This window comes from Myxocyprinus asiaticus, chromosome 24 (genome assembly GCF_019703515.2).
Source record: "Myxocyprinus asiaticus isolate MX2 ecotype Aquarium Trade chromosome 24, UBuf_Myxa_2, whole genome shotgun sequence".
NCBI lineage: Eukaryota > Metazoa > Chordata > Actinopteri > Cypriniformes > Catostomidae > Myxocyprinus > Myxocyprinus asiaticus.
Window position 1 is genome coordinate 25,232,321 of NC_059367.1, and position 21,076 is coordinate 25,253,396.

At 37.6% G+C, this 21,076-nt stretch overlaps 1 protein-coding gene across 4 annotated transcripts in view; it reads right to left on the reverse strand.

Moving 5' to 3' along the window:
- The window catches only part of LOC127414526 (dedicator of cytokinesis protein 8-like), a 71,759-nt gene that overhangs the window by 28,035 nt on the left and 22,648 nt on the right, over positions 1 to 21,076 (reverse strand). For all 4 annotated transcript variants that reach the window (XM_051652600.1, XM_051652599.1, XM_051652601.1 and 1 more), the window contains 16 exons: positions 18,505 to 18,680; positions 15,909 to 15,980; positions 14,531 to 14,639; positions 12,049 to 12,261; positions 11,742 to 11,827; positions 9,600 to 9,666; positions 7,985 to 8,134; positions 7,034 to 7,114; positions 6,646 to 6,805; positions 5,482 to 5,606; positions 4,536 to 4,626; positions 3,666 to 3,828; positions 1,983 to 2,100; positions 1,729 to 1,799; positions 1,493 to 1,637; positions 105 to 206 (listed from right to left, as the gene is read on the reverse strand). In XM_051652600.1, the coding sequence (XP_051508560.1) occupies positions 105 to 206; positions 1,493 to 1,637; positions 1,729 to 1,799; positions 1,983 to 2,100; positions 3,666 to 3,828; positions 4,536 to 4,626; positions 5,482 to 5,606; positions 6,646 to 6,805; positions 7,034 to 7,114; positions 7,985 to 8,134; positions 9,600 to 9,666; positions 11,742 to 11,827; positions 12,049 to 12,261; positions 14,531 to 14,639; positions 15,909 to 15,980; positions 18,505 to 18,680 (1,929 nt within the window). The remainder of the gene's footprint in view (positions 1 to 104; positions 207 to 1,492; positions 1,638 to 1,728; positions 1,800 to 1,982; positions 2,101 to 3,665; positions 3,829 to 4,535; positions 4,627 to 5,481; positions 5,607 to 6,645; positions 6,806 to 7,033; positions 7,115 to 7,984; positions 8,135 to 9,599; positions 9,667 to 11,741; positions 11,828 to 12,048; positions 12,262 to 14,530; positions 14,640 to 15,908; positions 15,981 to 18,504; positions 18,681 to 21,076) is intronic.

Sequence of the window (21,076 nt, forward strand, 5' to 3'; positions counted from 1 at the left end):
TAGAACCTGTGCCCAAACGAGACATCTATCCAAGTGACAAAATGAAATGATCTCTTTAAAAACAGATATCCAAAAAAAGACAGATGTGAAATGGTTGACTGTACCTCTGGGAAATGCAGGGAATAGTTGACAGGAAGTTTGTCCAGAACGATTGGCAGACACTGCTGTCCAGTCTGCAGCCTGTCATTGTTCAGTATGGGTAACCACTGCAGAGAGGACAGCAGGAAATATACTCATGGCATTTACAGCTGAATGTCTCTGCTTGTTCAAGGTAGTTTGTGCAGATGCCATTGAAACCCTCTCTTGTAGCTGAGTCTCAGTATATACAATGACATTAGATAATGCTTCTATTTTGCATTTTCTAATTTAGAAAAGAAATATTCTGGGTTCAATAAAAGTTAAGCTCAATTGACACATTTGTGGCATAATATTGATTACCACAAAAAATGACTTTGACCTGCCCCTCCTTTTTTTTAAACAAAAAAACAAAAATCTGGGTTACAGTGAGGCACTTACAATGGAAGTGAATGGGGCAAATCTGTAAACGTCAAAGTACTTATGGTTTCAAAAGTAAAGCCACAAGACATAAACAATATGCATGTTAACATGATTTTAGTGATAAAATCACTTACTAACCTTTTCTGTGTAAAATTATAGCCAATTTTACAACTTCGTTGCCATGACAATGTAATGTCAGCAAACCCTAAAACCCTATAATGACTGTAAACATCACGATTTAAACAACTTTACAGCTCAAATAATACATGAGTTTTAAAAGAAGAATTAATGTAAGTGCTTTTATAAAATTATAAGCTTCACATTTCTGCCTTTAAACCCTCCAAAAATTGGCCCCATTCACTTTCATTGTAAGTGCCTCACTGTAACCTCCATTTTTGCTTTTTTTTTAAGAAAAGGAGGGACAAGTTGAAATTTTTGATAATCAACATAATGCCACAAATGCTGTTGATTGATCTGAACTTGTATTGAACCCGGAATATTCCTTTAACACATTTTTTTCTTAATGAAAACTTATATTATCAGTATACTGTATATTATATTTGCATTATGTTTTCAAATTATTGGGCTATTATTCATTTAACTTATATTAAAATACATAAAAATGAATTGAAAAATTCTGAATTTCTTATTTGGTATGTTCCATTTTGCTTTAATGATAGCATGCACTCAAGCTAGCATGAACTTCAAAAGATCTGATGATCCATGTTATAACAGCATAATTTGAGAAGAACATTTTTTGTGCTTCAATGGAAGCAAGGAAATCACAGTTAACATGGTCAATGTAACAAATGTGCTTATTTGATTAGTGACCAAAAAATAGCACAGAATCTTAAATATTTCTTATTCATTTTACATCATTACATTTCTTTGTTTAAACTTTTTCAAAATCCTAAAACTTTGTTATTTCCAGGTTTAAATTAGATTGTGAATCCCAGATTTGCAATGTGGACTCTGAAGCTGTTGAGTCACTCACTGAATATCCAATAGGAACTTCCACACCGCCTGTCTGGTTCTGTTTCTGCTGGCAGCTGATGTGGTAGAAGGTGAAGAGCAGGTGGTGCTTCTCAGTTAAACGGGCTGGCATGTGGATCTTTACCTCGTCATAGAAATCTGGAGACCTGAGGTAGAGATGGTAACTGCTCTTTCACACTACCTTTACATTTGCTTTAAATATAGATTAGTAGAAATGCTTTGAGAGACCATGATCACCTGTTGTGGTATGTGACTGGGGTGTAAATCTCTTGAAGAAACTCAGGGCCACTTGATTTCCCATAGATTACCTTTTTAGGGAAAGCAAGGATAATGTCAAATATTTCAAATTACTTAACTAAAATATCTTAAATATCTTAACTTAAGTCCATCTTTGCTGGCTACACACTTTTAAAAAGTAAATGAGGTTTATTTAGCAATCTGTACAGAGGATATGCACAGAGTGTATGAGTGTGTGTGTGTGTTGCACTCACAGGCATGGCACAGCTGGGGTCCTCACCACTCATGAACTGGATTTTAACTGTAATGTTTCTGGCTGAAGTCAAACGGTTAGTAAGATTCAGCCTCAGAGGATACACATACAGCAGGTTCCTGGAACATAATAAATATACAAACCATTCAAGGGTGAAGACGGTCTGCAGTTATTTGCAGGGAACACAATTAATCCCTTTGGAATCCATTATTAAGTGTAGAAGCTTTAACTGACCACTAGATGGCGGAGAACACTCAGAGTTCAACATTAAAAACAGGGAAGGATCTGGCGGAATGTCATTTTTCAGGCATTTCTGGTCATAGACAATGTGTGACTAATCATATCAGTCAAAGTTCTGCTATTCAAAGCATTCTGTTGAAAGCTATTTCTCAGAACTAGGATTTATTCAAGGTTAATGATTTATCAATGCATCCAAGTTTTGTTACAAGTTCTCGACCTGAAAATTCAAAGTCAACATGGAATAAACACTAAGTTCCTGGTCTTTGCACGATTCATCAGTGCAAATCAGTCTAAAGAAAAAAAAATGTGTAATCCTTAAAGGGGTAGTTCACCCAATAATGAAAATTCTCTCATCATTTACTCACCCTCATGCCATCCCATACGTGTATGACTTTCTTTGTTGTGCTGAACACAAATTAAGATTTTTAGAAGAATATTTCAGCTCTGTAGGTCGATACAATGCAAGTTAATGGTGACCAAACTTTGAAGGCCCAAAAAGCACATAAAGGCAGCATAAATGTAATCCATATGACTCCAGTGGTTTAATCCATGTCTTCTGAAGCGATCCGATCGGTTTTAGGTGAGAACAGACCACTTCCACAGTGGACCACTCAGACCACACTTCCTAGTGATTGAAGCATGCCCAGAGGCTAGATGGCGTTATAGGAAGTGTAATCAAGCTTGAAATCATGATCGCCAAGGAGACTGCTGTCAAGATGTATAGTGATAAGGGAGTAAAATTTTAGTGTGTCCTCACACAAATTCCCAAACCAACTAGAGAGCAACAGAAGACATTGATTAAACCACTGGGGTTGTATGGATTACTTTTTGCTGCCTTTATCTGCTTTTTGGAGCTTCAAAGTTGGCCTGATCACCATTCACTTGCATTGTATGTACCTACAGAGAGGCGATATTCTTCCAAAAATCTTTGTTTGTGTTCTGCAGAAGAAATATACATCACAGTCATATACATTTTAGATGGCATGAGGGTGAGTAAATGATGAGAGAATTTTCATTTTTGGGTAAACTAACCCATTATTGAAAACTTTAAAAAATGTGCTCTCTGAAACAACTTTTCCGCTGACATCATGAATGCCTCTCAGATAACACAAATACATTTTCTGTCAAAAACTCATTGATTTTGCTACATTTACGCCTCTCATGAACACTGGAGTGCAGTTTTCCTTGACTGTAAACTGAGACTTTTGGAAACCTTCTTTAGTACACCTTTTCAACCGAAAACGTAATAGTGTGGACGTGGCCTCACTTTTCAAACCCTCTCCTCCAACCTTCTGGCTCCATTTAGGTATGAACAGTTATGCGGAAGTTTATGTAAGTAAAATGGCTTGTGAACAGCATTTTATGTTGACTTTAAGCACACATATGATGTGTGTGTGTGTGTGTGTGTGTGTGTGTGTGTGTGTGTGTGTGAGAGGAGGCTCACCTATATATATTGTGAGGCACATAGACTTCACTGGAAGGGAACTCCAGCACCTCTTTAACTGCACGTGGATTTTTGTCATACACAGGCTTCACTGGAATCAGTTCAGGAGACAGACACCCAGGCACCGTCTCTGGCACTGGAGACACTTCCAGTTTCAAAAAACCTGTCAAACAACACACACACACACACACACACACACACATGCGGTGTACACCATTATGCGATACTATGATTATGAGCCAGACATCACAGGTATATCTCCATTTGCTAATTGTGCACTTTCTTACCCAAAGCAACTAAGGGGCCATTTAGACTAAAGGTGTTCTTGCAGTAAAAAAAAAAAAAAAAAAGATAAATGCAGCGCAACGAATAGAATAGATCACAGGTGTTTTGGTACAAGTTCTTTTTAACTTGACACGGCTTCTAAAAAACAAAGTCGTCAATTCATAGACATTTAGCTGTGAACCCTCCGTAACAGTACATGTTTTTCACTGTAGGGCCAAACGTCCATGAGTCATTCTCATTCTCCTTTAGAAAATATGAATGAGTGTAAGCCTACGGGATTTTTCATTTGATTTTTTGCCCTCCAGGCAAAATTCTTCAGTCTGTTCACTTAAAAACACAATAACACACCTCTCATGAACAAGCCACATGAATTCAGGTTTCATTCATGTCTGTAGAACAAAGAGTACGGGACAATTTATGTGCTGAAGTTTAATACTTTGAGTTAGGGGTGTTACCCTGTCTGGGGTTTGGACCAGTCCTGATTTTTAACCACTAAGCCACACCACCGCTGCTTTAAACACAAACTTCGTAAAAAATTTAATTAATTTTATTGAGGAAACAGGCACAAATAGAAATGCTCCTCACCAGGTATGATCTTTACACGTCGCTGACTGGAAGACCTCTTGATGTCCGCCAGGAATTTAAACAGGTCCTCGTCACTTAGACGCTCTCCTTCCTGTCAAAACACACAGGAGAAAGTCACTCATCAAAGCACTGCACAATTTCAACATCTTTTATTTTCATACTTTTGATAGAGTTTAAAGGACACTGAATGTTTTGAAGAATGCACTGTGATACAAGCTAGAGCTAGTTGAAAGAGACAGACATGGATTAATCTTGAAAATCTGAAGAATGGAAAAATGCACTCAACGTGACCAACAAAAATTCAAATAATTTCAGCAACATTTTTTCCACAATGTTAACAGTAAGCTGCTTTAAAGTCAAAATGGACCCTTTTAAATGAAAATTGAACAATTTATCAAATGTACATTATACCTACAAGTTTGTCTACGTAATCTTTCATTAAAATTGAATCATTTGCTCCACACCTAAAATGACTTTCCTTTTTGGCTGAGAAGTAAAATGGTAAGTAAAATAGGTTGTGAACTGCTTTTCATGTTGACTTTAAAACTGAATTGCCAGGTTAATTCAGTTCTCAGTTCTTCATAATTCTGTGTAACTTCAATCAGAATGGATTGAAGTGTACTGTAGAACTGTGGCCGATATAATAAGTCACTAATACTCAACTCCTCCCCATATAGAGACCACGCCCAGCTCTTGCACTGGTCCATTCTGGTATGGATGTATTAAATCAAGTCCTTTCCTAAAAAAAAACTTCTCATGGAAGATCCTATTTCAGATAGAAATATGTCACATTATGAAAATAAAATGAGCTTAGAACACTGTTTCATGTTGATTAAACTCACACGATGTGGCTAGAAAGTAGATGCTTAACCATAAAGGCCAGTGGAATACAATGAGTGCGGAACAACCTAGATATAAAACGAAACCTTTAATACATAGGCAATACCTGCTTGATGAATGTGCATGAGGTCACAGATGGTTTAAATCCACACAGGTTGTAGTTCTCCTCCATCATGCTGAATCTGTCAGAGTTACGCCTGGGCAGACCTTTCTTGTCCAGACTACCCCTGCCTGTGTTAAAATCGGACAACAATCGGACTCACAAATACACAGACAAACTTGTACACAATTATACAGTGCCTTGAAAAGGCAGCCATCAGTCTTTCTGGATAAGTCTCTATCAACTTTCAACTAAAGTTCCTAGCCCATTCCTCCTTACAGAATTGTTAAAGCTGGCAATGGACAACAATTTTGAAGACTCTCCACAGATCAGAGGTCAGGACTGGGCCATTCAAGGACATCAATTTTCTTCATTTTAAGCCACTCCAGTGTTGTTCTGGCTTTGTGCTTTGGGTCATTGTCCTGCTGCACAAATGTCCTCCTAATTTTACACTTTCTGGCAGATGGGAGTAGGTTCTTATCCAAAATATCTGTGTAATTTGCCGCATTCAATATCCCATCAAACCCAGAAATTGTCAAAGTCCCTGCTGCTGAAAAGCACCCACAGAACACGATGCTACCGCCAGAGTGTTTCACTGTGGGGATGGTGTTATGTGACTGATGTGCAGTGTTGGCTTTGCGCTATACATACCATTTAGTGTTTAAGCAAAAAAGTTTCACTTTAGTCTCATTAAACCACAAGACCTCGTGCCACATCTTTGCAGTATCTTCCAAGTGACGTATTGCAAAGTCTTTACGGGCAAGTATAAGCTTTTTTAAGCAATCCATCCATACAGTTTGATCTTATAGAGAGAAAGGTATTTATGCTCCACTAATTTCAAACACTTGTTGAGAATAGAGCAACAAACTGGATGCGTTTATAAGACAATATCTTGCTCCTGAGCAAGGTTAGCCTAATAATTACAAAGGGTATGAATACTTTTTTTATTCTCGAAATTTTTGTTTTAGGTTTTATTTTTTTAATGTTAAGAGATTTGGGGAAAAAAAAAAATATTTGTCATGATATACAATACTGTGTACCAGCTGAGGAAAAAAGTAATACATTTGGAATCTGACACAAAAGAATTTGAAAACTGCACTGGGGGCCGAGTAATTTTTCAAGGTACTTTTTTTTTTTTTTGCTTCTTGATTCATTGACCACTGGTTTTACCATTGATACTGTCTGTATCAGCCATGTCTCGTTCCAGTGAGGCAGAGTTGATGGCACTCATGATGTTGACTGTGGCAAAAGCAAATGGCATCCTGTATCGGCCCAGCCGCTGACAGAACCCCTCCGCCTGACTCCTCAATTTCTCCAGCTTCTCTCTGTTCTGATGGATGCACAAAAGGTACGGAGCTTCATACAAACACAGGGTCTCTACATATTGTAGTGTACTCTAATTATTTCCCATTAGTAGATAATGGGAATTATAATCATTTGTGAAAGAATTGACTGCATATATATATATATATATATATATATATATATATATATATATATATATATATATATATATATATAAAAACAAGGAGAAAAAAAGGTGTTTTTCTGTGGTTACCTTAGCAGAATCACTCTCTTTCATTATCATATATGGTTCAGCACAGTCCCCGATCTCCCCCTGCTGAAGAACCTTCTCAATCTACAACACATACACAACATTACCAGCACTCTGTTCATCATTCTCATCATTCTAATTATCATTCTAATAATTCCCATGATCAATATCATGGAAATCATCACTATCGGCAGTGGTTGACCAACACTGGTATTTTTATTGGCCAATGCCAAACATCTAGAGAGCAGTGTGGCTGATGGCCGTTTTAATGCTGAAATGAAATACAATTTAATAATAGCAAATGAGACGTACATAATATAAATTGAATTTAACTTATTTTAAACAATATTTCTTTAAATTCACACAATTTGAGAAAATTAAAGAGAAAAAAATGTGTTTGACATGTTTGGTTGCTGACAGTATAACTCTATTCTTGGCTTAGTTGGCTCAGGTGCACAGTCAAAGGATGTAACTTTTATTTATTCATTAGAGTAATCAAAATTCAATAAAACATTTGAACATTTAATGTTTATCAGAAACGCATTCAAAATCTCAAAATGACCAAATTATTGGCAAATTAATACACAACATGCAACATGTCAAGATGATAAAGTCATGCATTTAATTTCAGTAGTGTCTATTTACACTAAGTGCAAATAGCAAAGCTTGATGAAAAGTCTCTTTTCACTAACTTCGCCCACTATTGCTCAGACAATTTACCCTTAGTACAAATAGCATATTACTTCCAATTACACTTTGTGTGAATAGCATCTCTCACTATTTGCATTTAGTGTAAACAACATACTCTTTATTGCTAGTTACACGATGCAAATATCTTCCGCTATTTTCACTCACCAACCTTTAATACACTTAGTGTAAAAATCAACTGCCTTTCATTTGAATAATTTATAATATGATAGCAAATGCAGTGACAGAGCTCTTGATAAACACTACCTTAATGACCAGATAGATGTCTGGAGATGGGTAGGAGATGGAGAAAATCGCTGCTCTGGCCAAAGTGGAGGAGTCAATATGGGGAGTGTGGGGTCGCAGGAAGCCCTTCAACTGATCTGAGTTCAGGTCAAAGTGGAAGTTCTCTGAAATCTAAAGAAATAAATACATATAAATATAGCATGAAATGCATGACTTAACTGGCCTGTTAATGGTTTAATTCCTTAAAGTGATAGTTCACCCAAAAATGGAAATTCTCTCATCATTTACTCACCCTCATGCCATCTCAGATGTGTATGACTTTCTTTCTTCTGCAGAACTCAAAACAAAGATTTTTAGAAGAATATTTCAGCTCTGTAGGTCCTTACAATGTGAATGGTGGCCAGACCTTTGAAGCTCCAATTTCTCACCCACACCTATCATATCGCTTCTGAAGACATAGATTAAACCACTGGAGTCATATGGATTACTTTTATGTGGCCTTTATGCGCTTTTTTAGGCTTCAAAGTTTTGGCTACCATTCACTTGCATTGTGAGGACACACAGAGCTGAAATATTCTTCTAAAAATCTTCATTTGTGTTCAGCAGAAGAAAGAAAGTCATACACATCTGGAATGGCATAAGGGTGGGTAAACGATGAGAGTTTTCTTTATATTAAATAATTCCTCATTAAAGTATGAAAATAAAATGTAATATTTGATACAGGTTTTAACGAGTTAATCAGAATGGAAACACACCTCACCAATTGACATTAGCACAGTTTTATTGCTAAATGAACTCTGAATGTCACTCCATTCAGACAAAAATCATCTTTAACATTGTAATACATTAATTCAAGCATTACAGAAGCATGCCAAAAATGTTAAGTGCTGCTTTTTCATAATGTGTTTTTAGTGCCTACAAAATGGGTAAATCCTCACATCAAAATACACTCTCTAGAAAAAGCCACGTGCTGCATCAAGTCCATATTTAGCATGAATCAGCTGACCTGTCGCCTCAGAGCGAAACGGGATATTAAGCTTCTTCAGTCAGAGCCAAAGAGGATTAATGTAATCCTTGAGGATATTCCCACGGAATATGATATCTGCTGTCTGTCCGTTTTAATATGGAAATGTGGATGGCACTGCATGTACAGTTTGCATTATTACTTGCTGATTTCTAAGGCTATACTGTACGTCTGTCAGTCCGTTGCACTCTTTAATTTGTGGTGAAAACAGGCAGTGCATATTTGTGTGAGTTAATACCCAGCACAGCAATGCAGAGAGTTTTTTATGTTCAGTGGCCTTTTAGAGACCTGTCTTAACCATTCAGTCTGAATTGTGTGACCCAAATCCACTCATTTACAATTAATTCCTTGTTATAGGTGTCTGCACAGACTTCAAAGAAATGAAACAGAACATTGCTTGTGCCTGTGGATAATAAAAATGTCCAGCTCAGTTCAGGCTGTGGAATGTGGGAGGACTGGCAAGAAGAATATTTATTAATTATGTAAAAATGCTAATGTATTGCTTGAGGAGGAACTTCTGTTGTTTGTTTACAACAGGGTCAAAATGTAAAAAATACATCACATATTTGAGTTGGTCATTTATAGCTGTCAAGATAACCATCAGAAACTGACCTTCTTCTTCTCTTTCAGGTCATAGAGGGCCATGGTCGCAAAAAGGGGCTCGAATTCAATCTCAAATCTGTTGAAGGAAAAAGCAGAAGAACACAACCCAATGCAAATGTTATTATCTTCTCTCAAGTACAGTAGTATAACCCTATACTGTATATCTACAGAAGAGACATTTTGTTCAACTTTACATCATGTTTTTTGGATGCATACACAGATTTAACATTAACTAAAGTCTCCTTATAAAAACAATTCACACTCTCACTAGCTTAATTTGTCCACTAACAATGTCCAACAGTGTATTTTGTCATTTTTTCTAAAAGTTATGAAAATTCCCACCACAGCTTAATTTCCACTACATCACAAATTTTGCTGGTGGAAATGACAATGATGGAAATGACATTTGTAACATTTCTGCGATAAAATGGCCACCTCCTTTGTCTTGCTAAGGCTAATTTCATAACTAAAAAATTTGGTGTATCCTAAATACACACAATTCAATAATATTTTCACATTTTTTGCATAATTTGGCAGAATTACAGCTTGATTGGAAATGATGCCCAAAAAGTATTTTGTTTACAAGTGGAGCTGTCAAAGTTATTCTTGATCACGAATAACACATTTGTCGCTAATATAGCATAAACCAGGGTGGAATCTTTGTGATGTGACTGCCCAGAGTCATTACACTGATGCAAACACCACAACCACAAACAACCAACAATGATTCCGTGTCAATGATAAAATTATAGAGAAAGGACCTCTTAAATCTGTTTGTTGTACAAAACAAGCCCAGATGGCACTTGTGATAGTTCTTTGCAGCCTCTGTAAGGTGCAATTTAATTACCACAGAATCACACCAAGTCTTAACTATCACAAAAATGCAGAACAAGACTTTATTTAAAAGCGCTTTTTATGTGGAGTTCAAAGTGGAGCTTGACGCTGGGGCTAACGCGAATCACGAACGGCTTCACGATTGCTCAGCAAAGCGGATAGTCACAGTCTGCCGGCTGATTAATGTTGTAGAGGATGAGAGTTTAAAAGATTTAATGCACATTGCAATGCATATACAACCTATGTGGGGACTAGTTCTTTCAATTAGTCAAACTCCCAATTATACTTTGGGAAACATTTGATGTTACTTGAAATGGTGCTATTTTAGTGCATTTCTATCTTTATGCTGTGGAAGACTTTGTTTGTACAATGTTAGTAAATCATTATATTGTTACATATTGTTTGTTTGTCCCCCCCCAAGAAGGAAATAATGCATTTTGACAGGAAATTTCAGCATTTTCAAAATATGCAATTAATCGCGATTAACTATGAAACATTATGTGATTAATCGTGATTAAAAATTTTAATCGAATGACAGCACTATTAAGTGACATTTACCTTGATTTTTCTTTGTTTTCTACAAACATCACTTGCCTCAGATTTCAGCTCCAGCATGCTCTTTACCGAAACTTTTGTTGACTTGATAAACATTAAAAGTACATTACAAAAAGTACATTAACTTTATTAGGGGCAAAAGTTTTTGGTGTGGTGGAAATTAAGCCACAAATGTAGGACAGTTGTAATTTTTAAAAAATTGATAGAAATCCTTTTCACACAATAATTATTATTATTATTATTATTATTGTTTAATTTATTCTTTGTTTAAATAACAATAGTTTTAAACTTAATAATTTGTATTTTTATAATGGATTTCCATAATTGAATATTGAAAGTCTGGTCTGGGACAAGGCTAAAACAATCAAATCTATACATAAAAGTTATTTGAAAAGTACCAAAAATAAATGATGAAGGCCTAGTAAAAAGTCTCTTGGTACCGTAAGTTTAATTGTGACATTCATATAACAACTATATATAGATTTTTTTTTATCTGTTAGCTTTAATAAAAAACACCACTGGGACATGAAATTGAAGTTGAAGACAAACCATGTAATGGCAATCTCAGCGTTCCATGAATAGAGCTTTATTTCAGAGAAAAACGAGAGAGTCAGCTGAGAATATTTGGAATAAATGCAAATTCAACTATATAACTTCCAGGTTTAAACTTCAGTCACCTTTCGCTGAATATTATCTAAATATATCAGGCCAACCATTCAGAGAACATAAGCAATAACTCTGTCAATAGTAAAGGTGTATTACTTGATGGTCTGGCATCGCACAAGTATCCTCTGTCCAAAGTGCTCTCTGGGACAGTCGGGAATGGGACGAATCGCTACTGCATCCTCCTGCACACAATGATGGGTAGATTGAAGACAATATTTAGCATCAAATGAAATCTTTCATGTCTTCACAGAAAAATCAACAACTCAACTGTCCACTTGAAAGGGTTCTGTGAGGACCACTGTTCAATACTTGGCTTACCAATAGAAGAGTCTATCTACTAAGCAAGTTCTAAAAAATTATTTTTTAACTTAAAAGTCATTATATAGAAGGTACTTAGCTGCACCTCATCGATAGGTGGGTAGAGGCCGAAGAGTTCCGAGTGGCGGTAGCTATGTCTGGACTCTTGGTTGAAGCGATCAAGCTCCTCTGGGTTACTGAAGCGCAGGAGGTTCTCCACACGACGGTCCGGCTGCAGAGCCCGCAAGTTAAAGTCTGAGGAGGTAAGAGTGGTCCGAGCCGTGTCATCACATAGCGCTGTCATGGATAAGGACTTTTCCTGAAAGATTAAAGGGGCAATATGGAAGGACACAAAGATATAATTGTATGCAAGCTGTGTGCCCAATACAATACACTTTCTCTTTCTAAAAGAGCATTCCCTCCTTTGCCATTATGAGCTTATGATTATTGCATACAAACTAAATCTGATTGTTTGATCTGGAGGAGCAACTGTGTTGGCTTTCATTATTTGGCTGTACTTATGAAACAGTCAGTATTTTAAAGCATATTTTCTTGCTCTGTGTCCTTACATTTAAACTTTCACACTGTAACTGTGATTTTTGCACTTTTTCTTTTTTTAAACTGAGGGTCACAATTATTTTCTAAACATCCCACAAATGCTGTCGGACAGCTTGTGTATTGCACCCTGAACATCCTTTATCTATTTTCTATTCTTCCATCTTGTGTGACTACTAAGTGAACTAGCAGTGCTTCTTAAGTGCAGTGCCTCTTTTGTGGCCACCTAGCTGCATGAGAACTAGAGCAAACAACCAGGGGAGCCCTATATAGATCTGAGACTAATACCTTTTCCCAGGAAGACCATAATCCTTTGAGATAGATGAACCCTAAGAGAGATTTCTGTTAATCACCAAATATAAGAACCATATGCACCAACTCTGAGAGTGGGCAGCATGCAGCATTCCAAAAATACACTACGTCTAGTCTGTGGGATAGACCTTCCTGTACCATCTGTATTATTTATCTACTTTCTTAAAGGGATAGATCACCCAAAAATGAAAATTCTGTCATTACTTACTCGTTTACCCTCATGTTGTTGTAAACCCATATCAATTTCTTTCTTTCATAACACACAAAATGAGATGTAAGGCAGTATTTTAGTCTCAGTCACCATTTAGTTTCATGGTATCAATGCATTTATCCATACAATTAAAATAAATGGTTACTGAAGCTATCCATCTGCCTAATATCTCATTTTGTGTTCCACAGATGAAAGTCATACAGGTTTGGAGCAACATGAGTGTGAGTAAATGACAGAATATACATTTTTGGGTGAACTATCCCTTTAAGGACACACATCACAGAAGAGAGCTGGCTAGCGGGGTCTTTGGTACTCCTCTGGATTGCTAATAACCCCTGCAGTGAATGAAGAGGCCCTTTAAAGACTCCAAAACTAAGAGAGGGCCGGGGTGTTCCTGCAGACTCTGAATCTAAACTCATGAAAAATACATGGCGCAAAACAAATCTTTTTGGTTTGGATAATTAAGTCTTGGCAAGTCGTGTAAGGGCAAAAGCAGTGGGGAAAGAATACATATTCATGTCTCATTATGTCCCTGGATGAACAGGGGTGGGACAAAGCCAAAATGGTGGGCATGGTAACAAATAGAATGAAAAAAAACAAAAAAAAGGGAGAAAATCTTTACCAACTTTCATTTAGAGGTATGGGAACAAAACAGATATTTAAAGTATCATATTTATTTTAGCTCACAATACTATATTGACATTCTAAAGTCAAAACAAGATTTAAAGATACAAAAAGATTTAGCACCACTCAAGCAATTGCATTAATTCGACCAAAATGCAAACTCAGAACAGGTTAAGAACTGGTCTATAAAAAGTCTATAAATTGTTTTATTTGTCTATATGTCTATACAGATCCTAAGTACAGCTACAGCAAAGGTTTTCATATAATGATGAACATGTATAATAATTCCCTCACATCATTTTTTTTGTATTGATGTGTCTGTGCTCTACGCAACTTCTATGACTCTTCGATGAAGTAAAGCAGAAGGTTCAACACTTGTATTGCAAAGAACCACAGTCCAATGAAGATGAATGAGAAACGAGTAAAAGATTGTGATATATGACAGTGTTTTATAGCAATAGCAACACAAAACGTAAACAATAGTAATACTATCGTATCACAACCCAGACAACAATATAATATTGTATCACCAGGGTCCCCTTATGATTCCCACCCCAACTTTCTCTTATTTTTCAAAATTTATTTCTCTACATCAAATTATGAGGAAATGCATTTTTTTGCATCACTTTTGTAGCCTGGGGTATAGACAGACGCAATAGGATGAGTCGTGACACACCTCAGAGGCTTTAATAAAAAAATTAAAAAAAAAAAAAGGGAAGAAAAGTGTCCATGGGTGTGACACTTCAAATAGCAGTGTAGTATCCTTAAGTATGAGTGACACCAATAACAATTCATACAAAAATCCTAATTCAGTGCTTTGTTACTGTTAAAGTAAATCATCTGTACAGTATATACTGTAATACGATAGGGTGTAAACTGTGCTTACTGGTTGCTCTGGTTTGTCAGGCTGAACATCAGACTCAAACGTCTGTCTCTGCAATACTTTATTTGCATCTGTCCTCTCTGAATACGCAATCCATCCATACCCTTGAGTTCTATACATAACACATGAGACAAAAACACAAGCATTTGAACATTACAGCAGCTGTGCTAGTCATACTACCAAACAGAAGTAATTTCTTAGTTGCGTGTTAGGATTTCTTTTTTTTTGCTTTGTATTTTTAAATTTTATCCCCTTTTCTCCCAATTTGGAATGCCCAATTCCCACTACTTAGTAGGTCCTCATGGTGGCACAGTTACTCACCTCAATCTGGGTGGCGGAGGACAAGTCTCAGTTGCCTCCGCTTCTGAGACAGTTAATCCACGCATCTTATCACGTGGCTTGCTGTGCACGACACCGCGGAGACTCACAGCATGTGGAGGCTCATGCTACTCTCTGCGATCCACGCACAATTTACCACGTGCCCCATTGAGAGCAAGAACCCCTAATCACGACCACAAGAAGGTTACCCCATGTGACTCCACCCTCCCTAGCAACTGGGCAAATTTGGTTGCTTAGGAGACCTGGCTGGAGTCACTCAGCACGCCCTGGATTCGAACTCGCGACTCCAGGGGTGGTAGTCAGCATCAATACTCGCTGAGCTACCCAGGCCCCGAGTTAGGATTTTTTTATATTTAATATTCATTTACTCACCCTCATGCCATCACAGGTGTGAATGACTTTCTTTCTTCTACTGAACACAAACTAAGATTTTTAAAATATCTTAGCTCTGTAGACCCATAAAATGCAATTGAATAGTGGCCAGAACTTTGAAGCACATAAATGCAACATATAAGTAATCCAATCTCCAGCTGTTAAATCCATATCTTCTGAAGTGATATATAGACGGTGTGGGTGAGAAACAGATCAATATTTAAGTCCCTTTTTACTATAAATCTCTACTTTTACTTTCACATTCTTCTCCTTTTGTTTTTGGCAGTTTGCATTCTTTGTGCATATCGCCACCTACTGGGCAGGGAGGATAATTTATAGTAAAAAAATATTAATCTGTTTCTTACCCACACCGATCATATAGTTTCTGAAGATATGGATTTAACCACTGGAGTCCTATGGATTACTTTTATGCTGCCTTTATGTGCTTTTTGGACCTTCAAAGTTCTAAACACCATTCACTTGCATTGTTAGGACATACAGAGCTGAGATATTCTTCTAAAAATCTTCATTTGTGTTCAGCAGATAAAGTCATTCACATCTGGGTTAGCATAAGGTTAAGTAAATTCTCTCATCATTTTCATTTTTGGGTGAACTACTCCTTTAAAATTGAGCTATGAAGAGGGAGATGAAATGGAGTCTGGGAATTTACCTTCTGCTAACCACCAGCCAGGGTTGTGTGTAACTCTGAACACAGTCCCTCACGTGGGGATCCAGCTCCACTCTGGAGAAACACAAAAACACATTACAACTATACTCAAAACATTGGCTGTTTCAAAACCTAATAGGCTGTCTTGCTGTCTACTGCCTACATAGTCAGCTGCCTTCTTGCGTTAAAAAAGCTAGATGCAACGCAACGAATGGAACAGAGTGCATGTGTCATGAGACGTTTTTAGTTCTATTAATCTGACATGGGGTCTTAGAGCGCATTTAAGTTGAATCCATTTAACCTTCTTTTTGTGGTTTCCTAACAACATAAGTTTCCAAAGCATGTAGTTATGGAGAGTGTTTCTGAAAATCGCCATTTTAAGTTGGGGGTACGCTGTTTCAGTGAGAATAAGAATCATAAACTTAGCAAAATCTTTTTTTAAAAAAAAGCTTTTTTAGACGAGAAAGATTAGTGTGAACCTGGCCTTAAACTTGATGCTTTGCATGAGATGTAAAAAAACAAGAAGCTGTGCAATAGTCAAAGATGTTTGTCTAACACGTTTACATAGAAAAACAATTTGAAAAAACATGCGCAAAAACATGTTTGAGTTGGACCACTCTACATAGGCAGCAACTGTGAAATGCACAGGAGACTTTACTCTGTTTCGGCCCCTTTTGGGTCATATTGGAACTTTTGATGAGGTTAAATTACTTCTTACCTCTGCCCCAGTTCTTGCAGCACCCCAGTTTGTTAGGCCTTTCAAGCTGTGTGTGGATGCCAGTAATGTGGGTGCAGGGGCTGTATTATTGCAGGCTGACAAAGGTGTTGATCGTCCCGTTAGTTATTTTACGAAGAATTTCTCTTCTTACCAACTGAATTATTTAGTTATTGAGGAGGTGTTGGCTTTGATTTGGGCTCTGCAACATTTTGAGGTTTATGTGGGACTATTTGTGGTTCCACTGGTGGTGTTTTTCTACCACAACCCACTCACATATTTGCATTCATTGCGGAGCCCAAATCAGCGCCTTACACGGTGGTGCTTGTTTTTGCAACCTTTTGCACTGGACATCCATCACATTAAGGGCTCTGACAACGTGTTGGTGGACGCATTGTCTAGAGCCCCCTTGCCCTAAAGTTTTGTATTTTCTGTTTGTTTCCCCCTCCCCTGCTGATTCCTTCTATTCTCTACCCTACACTTTGATTCTTTTTTTTTTTTTTTTTGTGGATTTTTCCCCTTTTTCACCCAATTTGGAATGCCCAATTCCCAGTGTGCTTTTAAGTCCTCATGGTCGCGTAGTGATTCGCCTCAATCCAGGTGGCGGAGGATGAATCCCAGTTGCCTTCGCGTCTGAGACCATCAACCCGCACATCTTATCACGTGGCTTGTTGAGCGCATTGCCACGGAGACATAGCATGTGTGGAGGCTTCACACCATCCACCGCGGCATCCACGCTCAACTCACCACGTGCCCCACTGTGAACGAACCACATTATAGCGACCACGAGGAGGTCACTCCATGTGACTCTACACTCCCTAGCAACCGGGCCAATTTGGTTGCTTAGGAGACCTGGCTGGAGTCACTCAGCACGCCCTGGGATTCGAACTAGCGAACTCCAGGGGTGGTAGCCAGTGTCTTTTACCACTGGTCCCCTGCCTACACTTTGGTTCTTAATTTGCTTCCACAGGGCCCATGGTTGCTGAGGACTGGAGTCATAGGGTGGACTGAGTGGTGGGATGATGCAGGGTATTGGCTATTTCTTTATATTTTTTAATGTTAGTTGGATCTCTTATAGATCTCTTTTTATGGAAGAGGGTGTTACGGCCCCTTTTGGGCCATATTGGTTTTTCTTCTGTGCTTGTATTCTGTGTTGCAGATTGGCAGTGAATGGAGTCGTTTGGCTTATCAATATTGATGGGATCTGTGTCAGTGATTGCTGCATGACATTTAAGCAGCTCTCTCCCAGTCCTCACTCTCTCCTCTTCTCCATTCAGACTTGTGTTCTTTTGGTTCTTGCTTCTTTTTTTTAACTCTTTATTTCATGTAAATACTCTTCTTTAATAAATTACTTTTATTGAGCATTTAACCCACGTTGTGTCCCTCTTTGTTACGGAATTCGAGCTGGTCGTGACATCTCACAATTGAGTTCAATAGAGTTTGACATTAGCATGTTTCTAAGCTAACACAGCGATACTCTAATAAGCATAAAAAAATACACAACATGCAAAAATATTGGGTGTAGTGGTCCATTTGTAATAAGAGTGAAATATTTTTCCAAACTGAATGATGATTTTGGATAGATTTTATCACCAAGTTGCCTTAAAATGCTGCCTACATAGGCAGCTCACTTGGTTCTGGAATGAAGCCATTGGCAGTGTCTCAAAACCCAGTGTGCTACCTACCTAGACAGCATTTTTGGGCATCATAGAAATCACAAAACAAATGCTTTTACACAAGTGTCTTAGAAGGAGATGTTTTCACTGATACATATGTATAGCCCATATTTATGCATTTCCCTCATCATTCCATCCAAAAGAGTCCATCAAGAGCAGTTGTCAATAGACACCTTCTAAATTCCAGAAGAAGTGATGGAGCACCTACCCTTCTTCAGTGACAGTGGGATGGATGGTCCTGCACTCCCTCTCCACCAGCTCCACCTCCAGGTCATCGTCAGGGAACTCCCCCAGCTCTTGCATGAGCTCAGCATCTCCACTGCGCAGATGTGACATCAGGAACTCATCCAAGTCCACCGGCTCAACTGCTTCATATGACTGAGGCTGCATAAGAGAACCAGAGTAAAAAACACAGTAAAATACAATTATGATCATGTAGTACCATAAAATGATGTCCGGTGCTGCTTTGGAGACAATCAGTGGAAATCCCTCTATTTTAAGATGTAGAAAATGTATTGTACGTGAAAGTATTGTACGTGAAGATATAAGCGCTTACAATATATATCCAGCTCCAAATACAGACATTAAAGACCCCATGAAATAAATATGTAAGTTTTGTGGCATTTAGTCCAAGTCTAGCTTAGAAGCCCTCCATATCCTAGTGTGCTCCTAAAAGTTGACAAATGTTGACAAACTGAACATCTAGCAGATATACACAATTAAAAATGTACAATCTTTCTTCTCTGGGAAAACAGACCAAAAAAATGGATGACTCCTCTTGCAATACACATATTTTTGTCCAATCAAATGCTCTCTAGAATGAGAATGTCCCTCCCCATAATACCACCTGCATCCATCTGCAGTAGTAAATTATGGTTCAGGGCTATGATGTAATTAAAGCCTATTGGCCATTTAAAAATAAAAGGGATGAGCCCTTCGATATGTCATGCTCACACTTCTTATTTCAAATAGGAAATATGCCAACACAGGAAAGAAAACTGCACTCATCAAGCAATTTTATGAAATCTTTTAAGACAGGGTTAGTCCACTGAGTAATATACTGATGCACTACTAGGTGAAACACTAATAAGATGAAAGTGCATATACTGTATCAGCTGAGCAATGCTTCCAGTTGCAAACTTCCATTCAGGCATTTGACTTGATAAGAGCAATATGGTAGGTTTGAAAAGAGGGAACAACAGCTCAACATCTCATTGATATATGATATCAAGAGCCATTAGAAACATCATAATGCATAGACACAATATGAAAGTCAAAAGCAGCATAGAGTATGAGAATGCATACTTATTTTAACAGCCTCTATAGAGGCCAGAGACCATCTTCATCCCTGGGCACTAATGCATTCAATCCAATCTAATATGTGTTGTCTATCAAATACCATAACAACAGAGTTAATCTCAAATATAAAAAACAAACACACAGAGACGACTGGTACCCTCTATGACCTCAATAAAAAAATGAAATAAAAAAGGAGGCTGGTAGGAAACAATAAATCATTTTTAAAGCTGATGGCTCAGACCATAATAGCACAAAAATGCATTGCCTTCATTTATATTCTCTCTATTAGTGAATATCTAGTCTGCAGCAGAGCATGTTCTGTCATTACTTGGGATAGAAAGCTTCAGACCTGTTAAAGAACGGTTCACCATGACATTCTAGATCGGTCAAATTAAATGCTATAGTGCTTTGGTTGGTTGCAATCACTTTACACTTCCAGTCGAATGTTTGGACAGAACAACAAATTCTTTATTATTACTATTTTACACATTTTAAAACAATATTGAAGTCATCAAAACTATGAAATCATACAGATGGAAGTACGGGAAGTTTGCAGTGACCAGAAATGTTTTTTCTTTTTTTTTTTTTTTTTGCTTCTTCTAAGTAGCTACCCTTTGTCTAGATTACAGCTCTGTATGCTCTGGGCTTATTACTTCATGAGGTATTCACCTGGGATGCTTTTTAAACAGTATTAAAGGAGTTAAACATTTGTCTTAAGATGGTTATTTATATCTTCAGCTTCAGTGTGTCAATAGGATATATACATTTTAGACTCCCAAACATTCTTTTGCAAATAGAATAGAACAGAATAGAAGAACAGGGAGCCCTGCAACAGATGGCACGGCCCCCACAGAGCCCCCCACTGGACATCAAGCCAGTCTGGAATTACATTAAGAGACAGAAGCAATTGAGACTGCCTAAATTGTATGATGTTAATTGATAAATTAAAACTATTTAAGGCATAATTTTTGAAAAAATCCTCACTATGCATATATGCCATTCAACTGATCACAATTTATAGTCAGGACATTAAGAACGTGAAAAATTACTATTACACATTTTATTTTTTTACTTCTTAAACTACTTCAAAGAGTTCTCATAAAAAAATCCTCCACGTGCAGCAATGACAGCTTTGCAGATCCTTGGCATTCTAGCTGTCAGTTTGTCCAGATTCTCAGGTGACATTTCACCCCACGCTTACTGTAGCACTTGCCATAGATGTGGCTGTCTTGTCGGGCACTTCTCACACACCTTACAGTCTAGCTGATCCCACAAAAGCTCAATGGGGTTAAGATCCATAACACTCTTTTTCATTTATTTGTTGTCCAATGTCTGTTTCTTTGCCAACTCTAACCTTTTCTTTTTGTTTTTCTGTTTCAAAAGTGGCTTTTTCTTTTAAATCCTTCCCATAAGGCCTGCACCCCTGAGTCTTCTCTTTACTGTTGTACATGAAACTGGTGTTGAGCGGGTAGAATTCAATG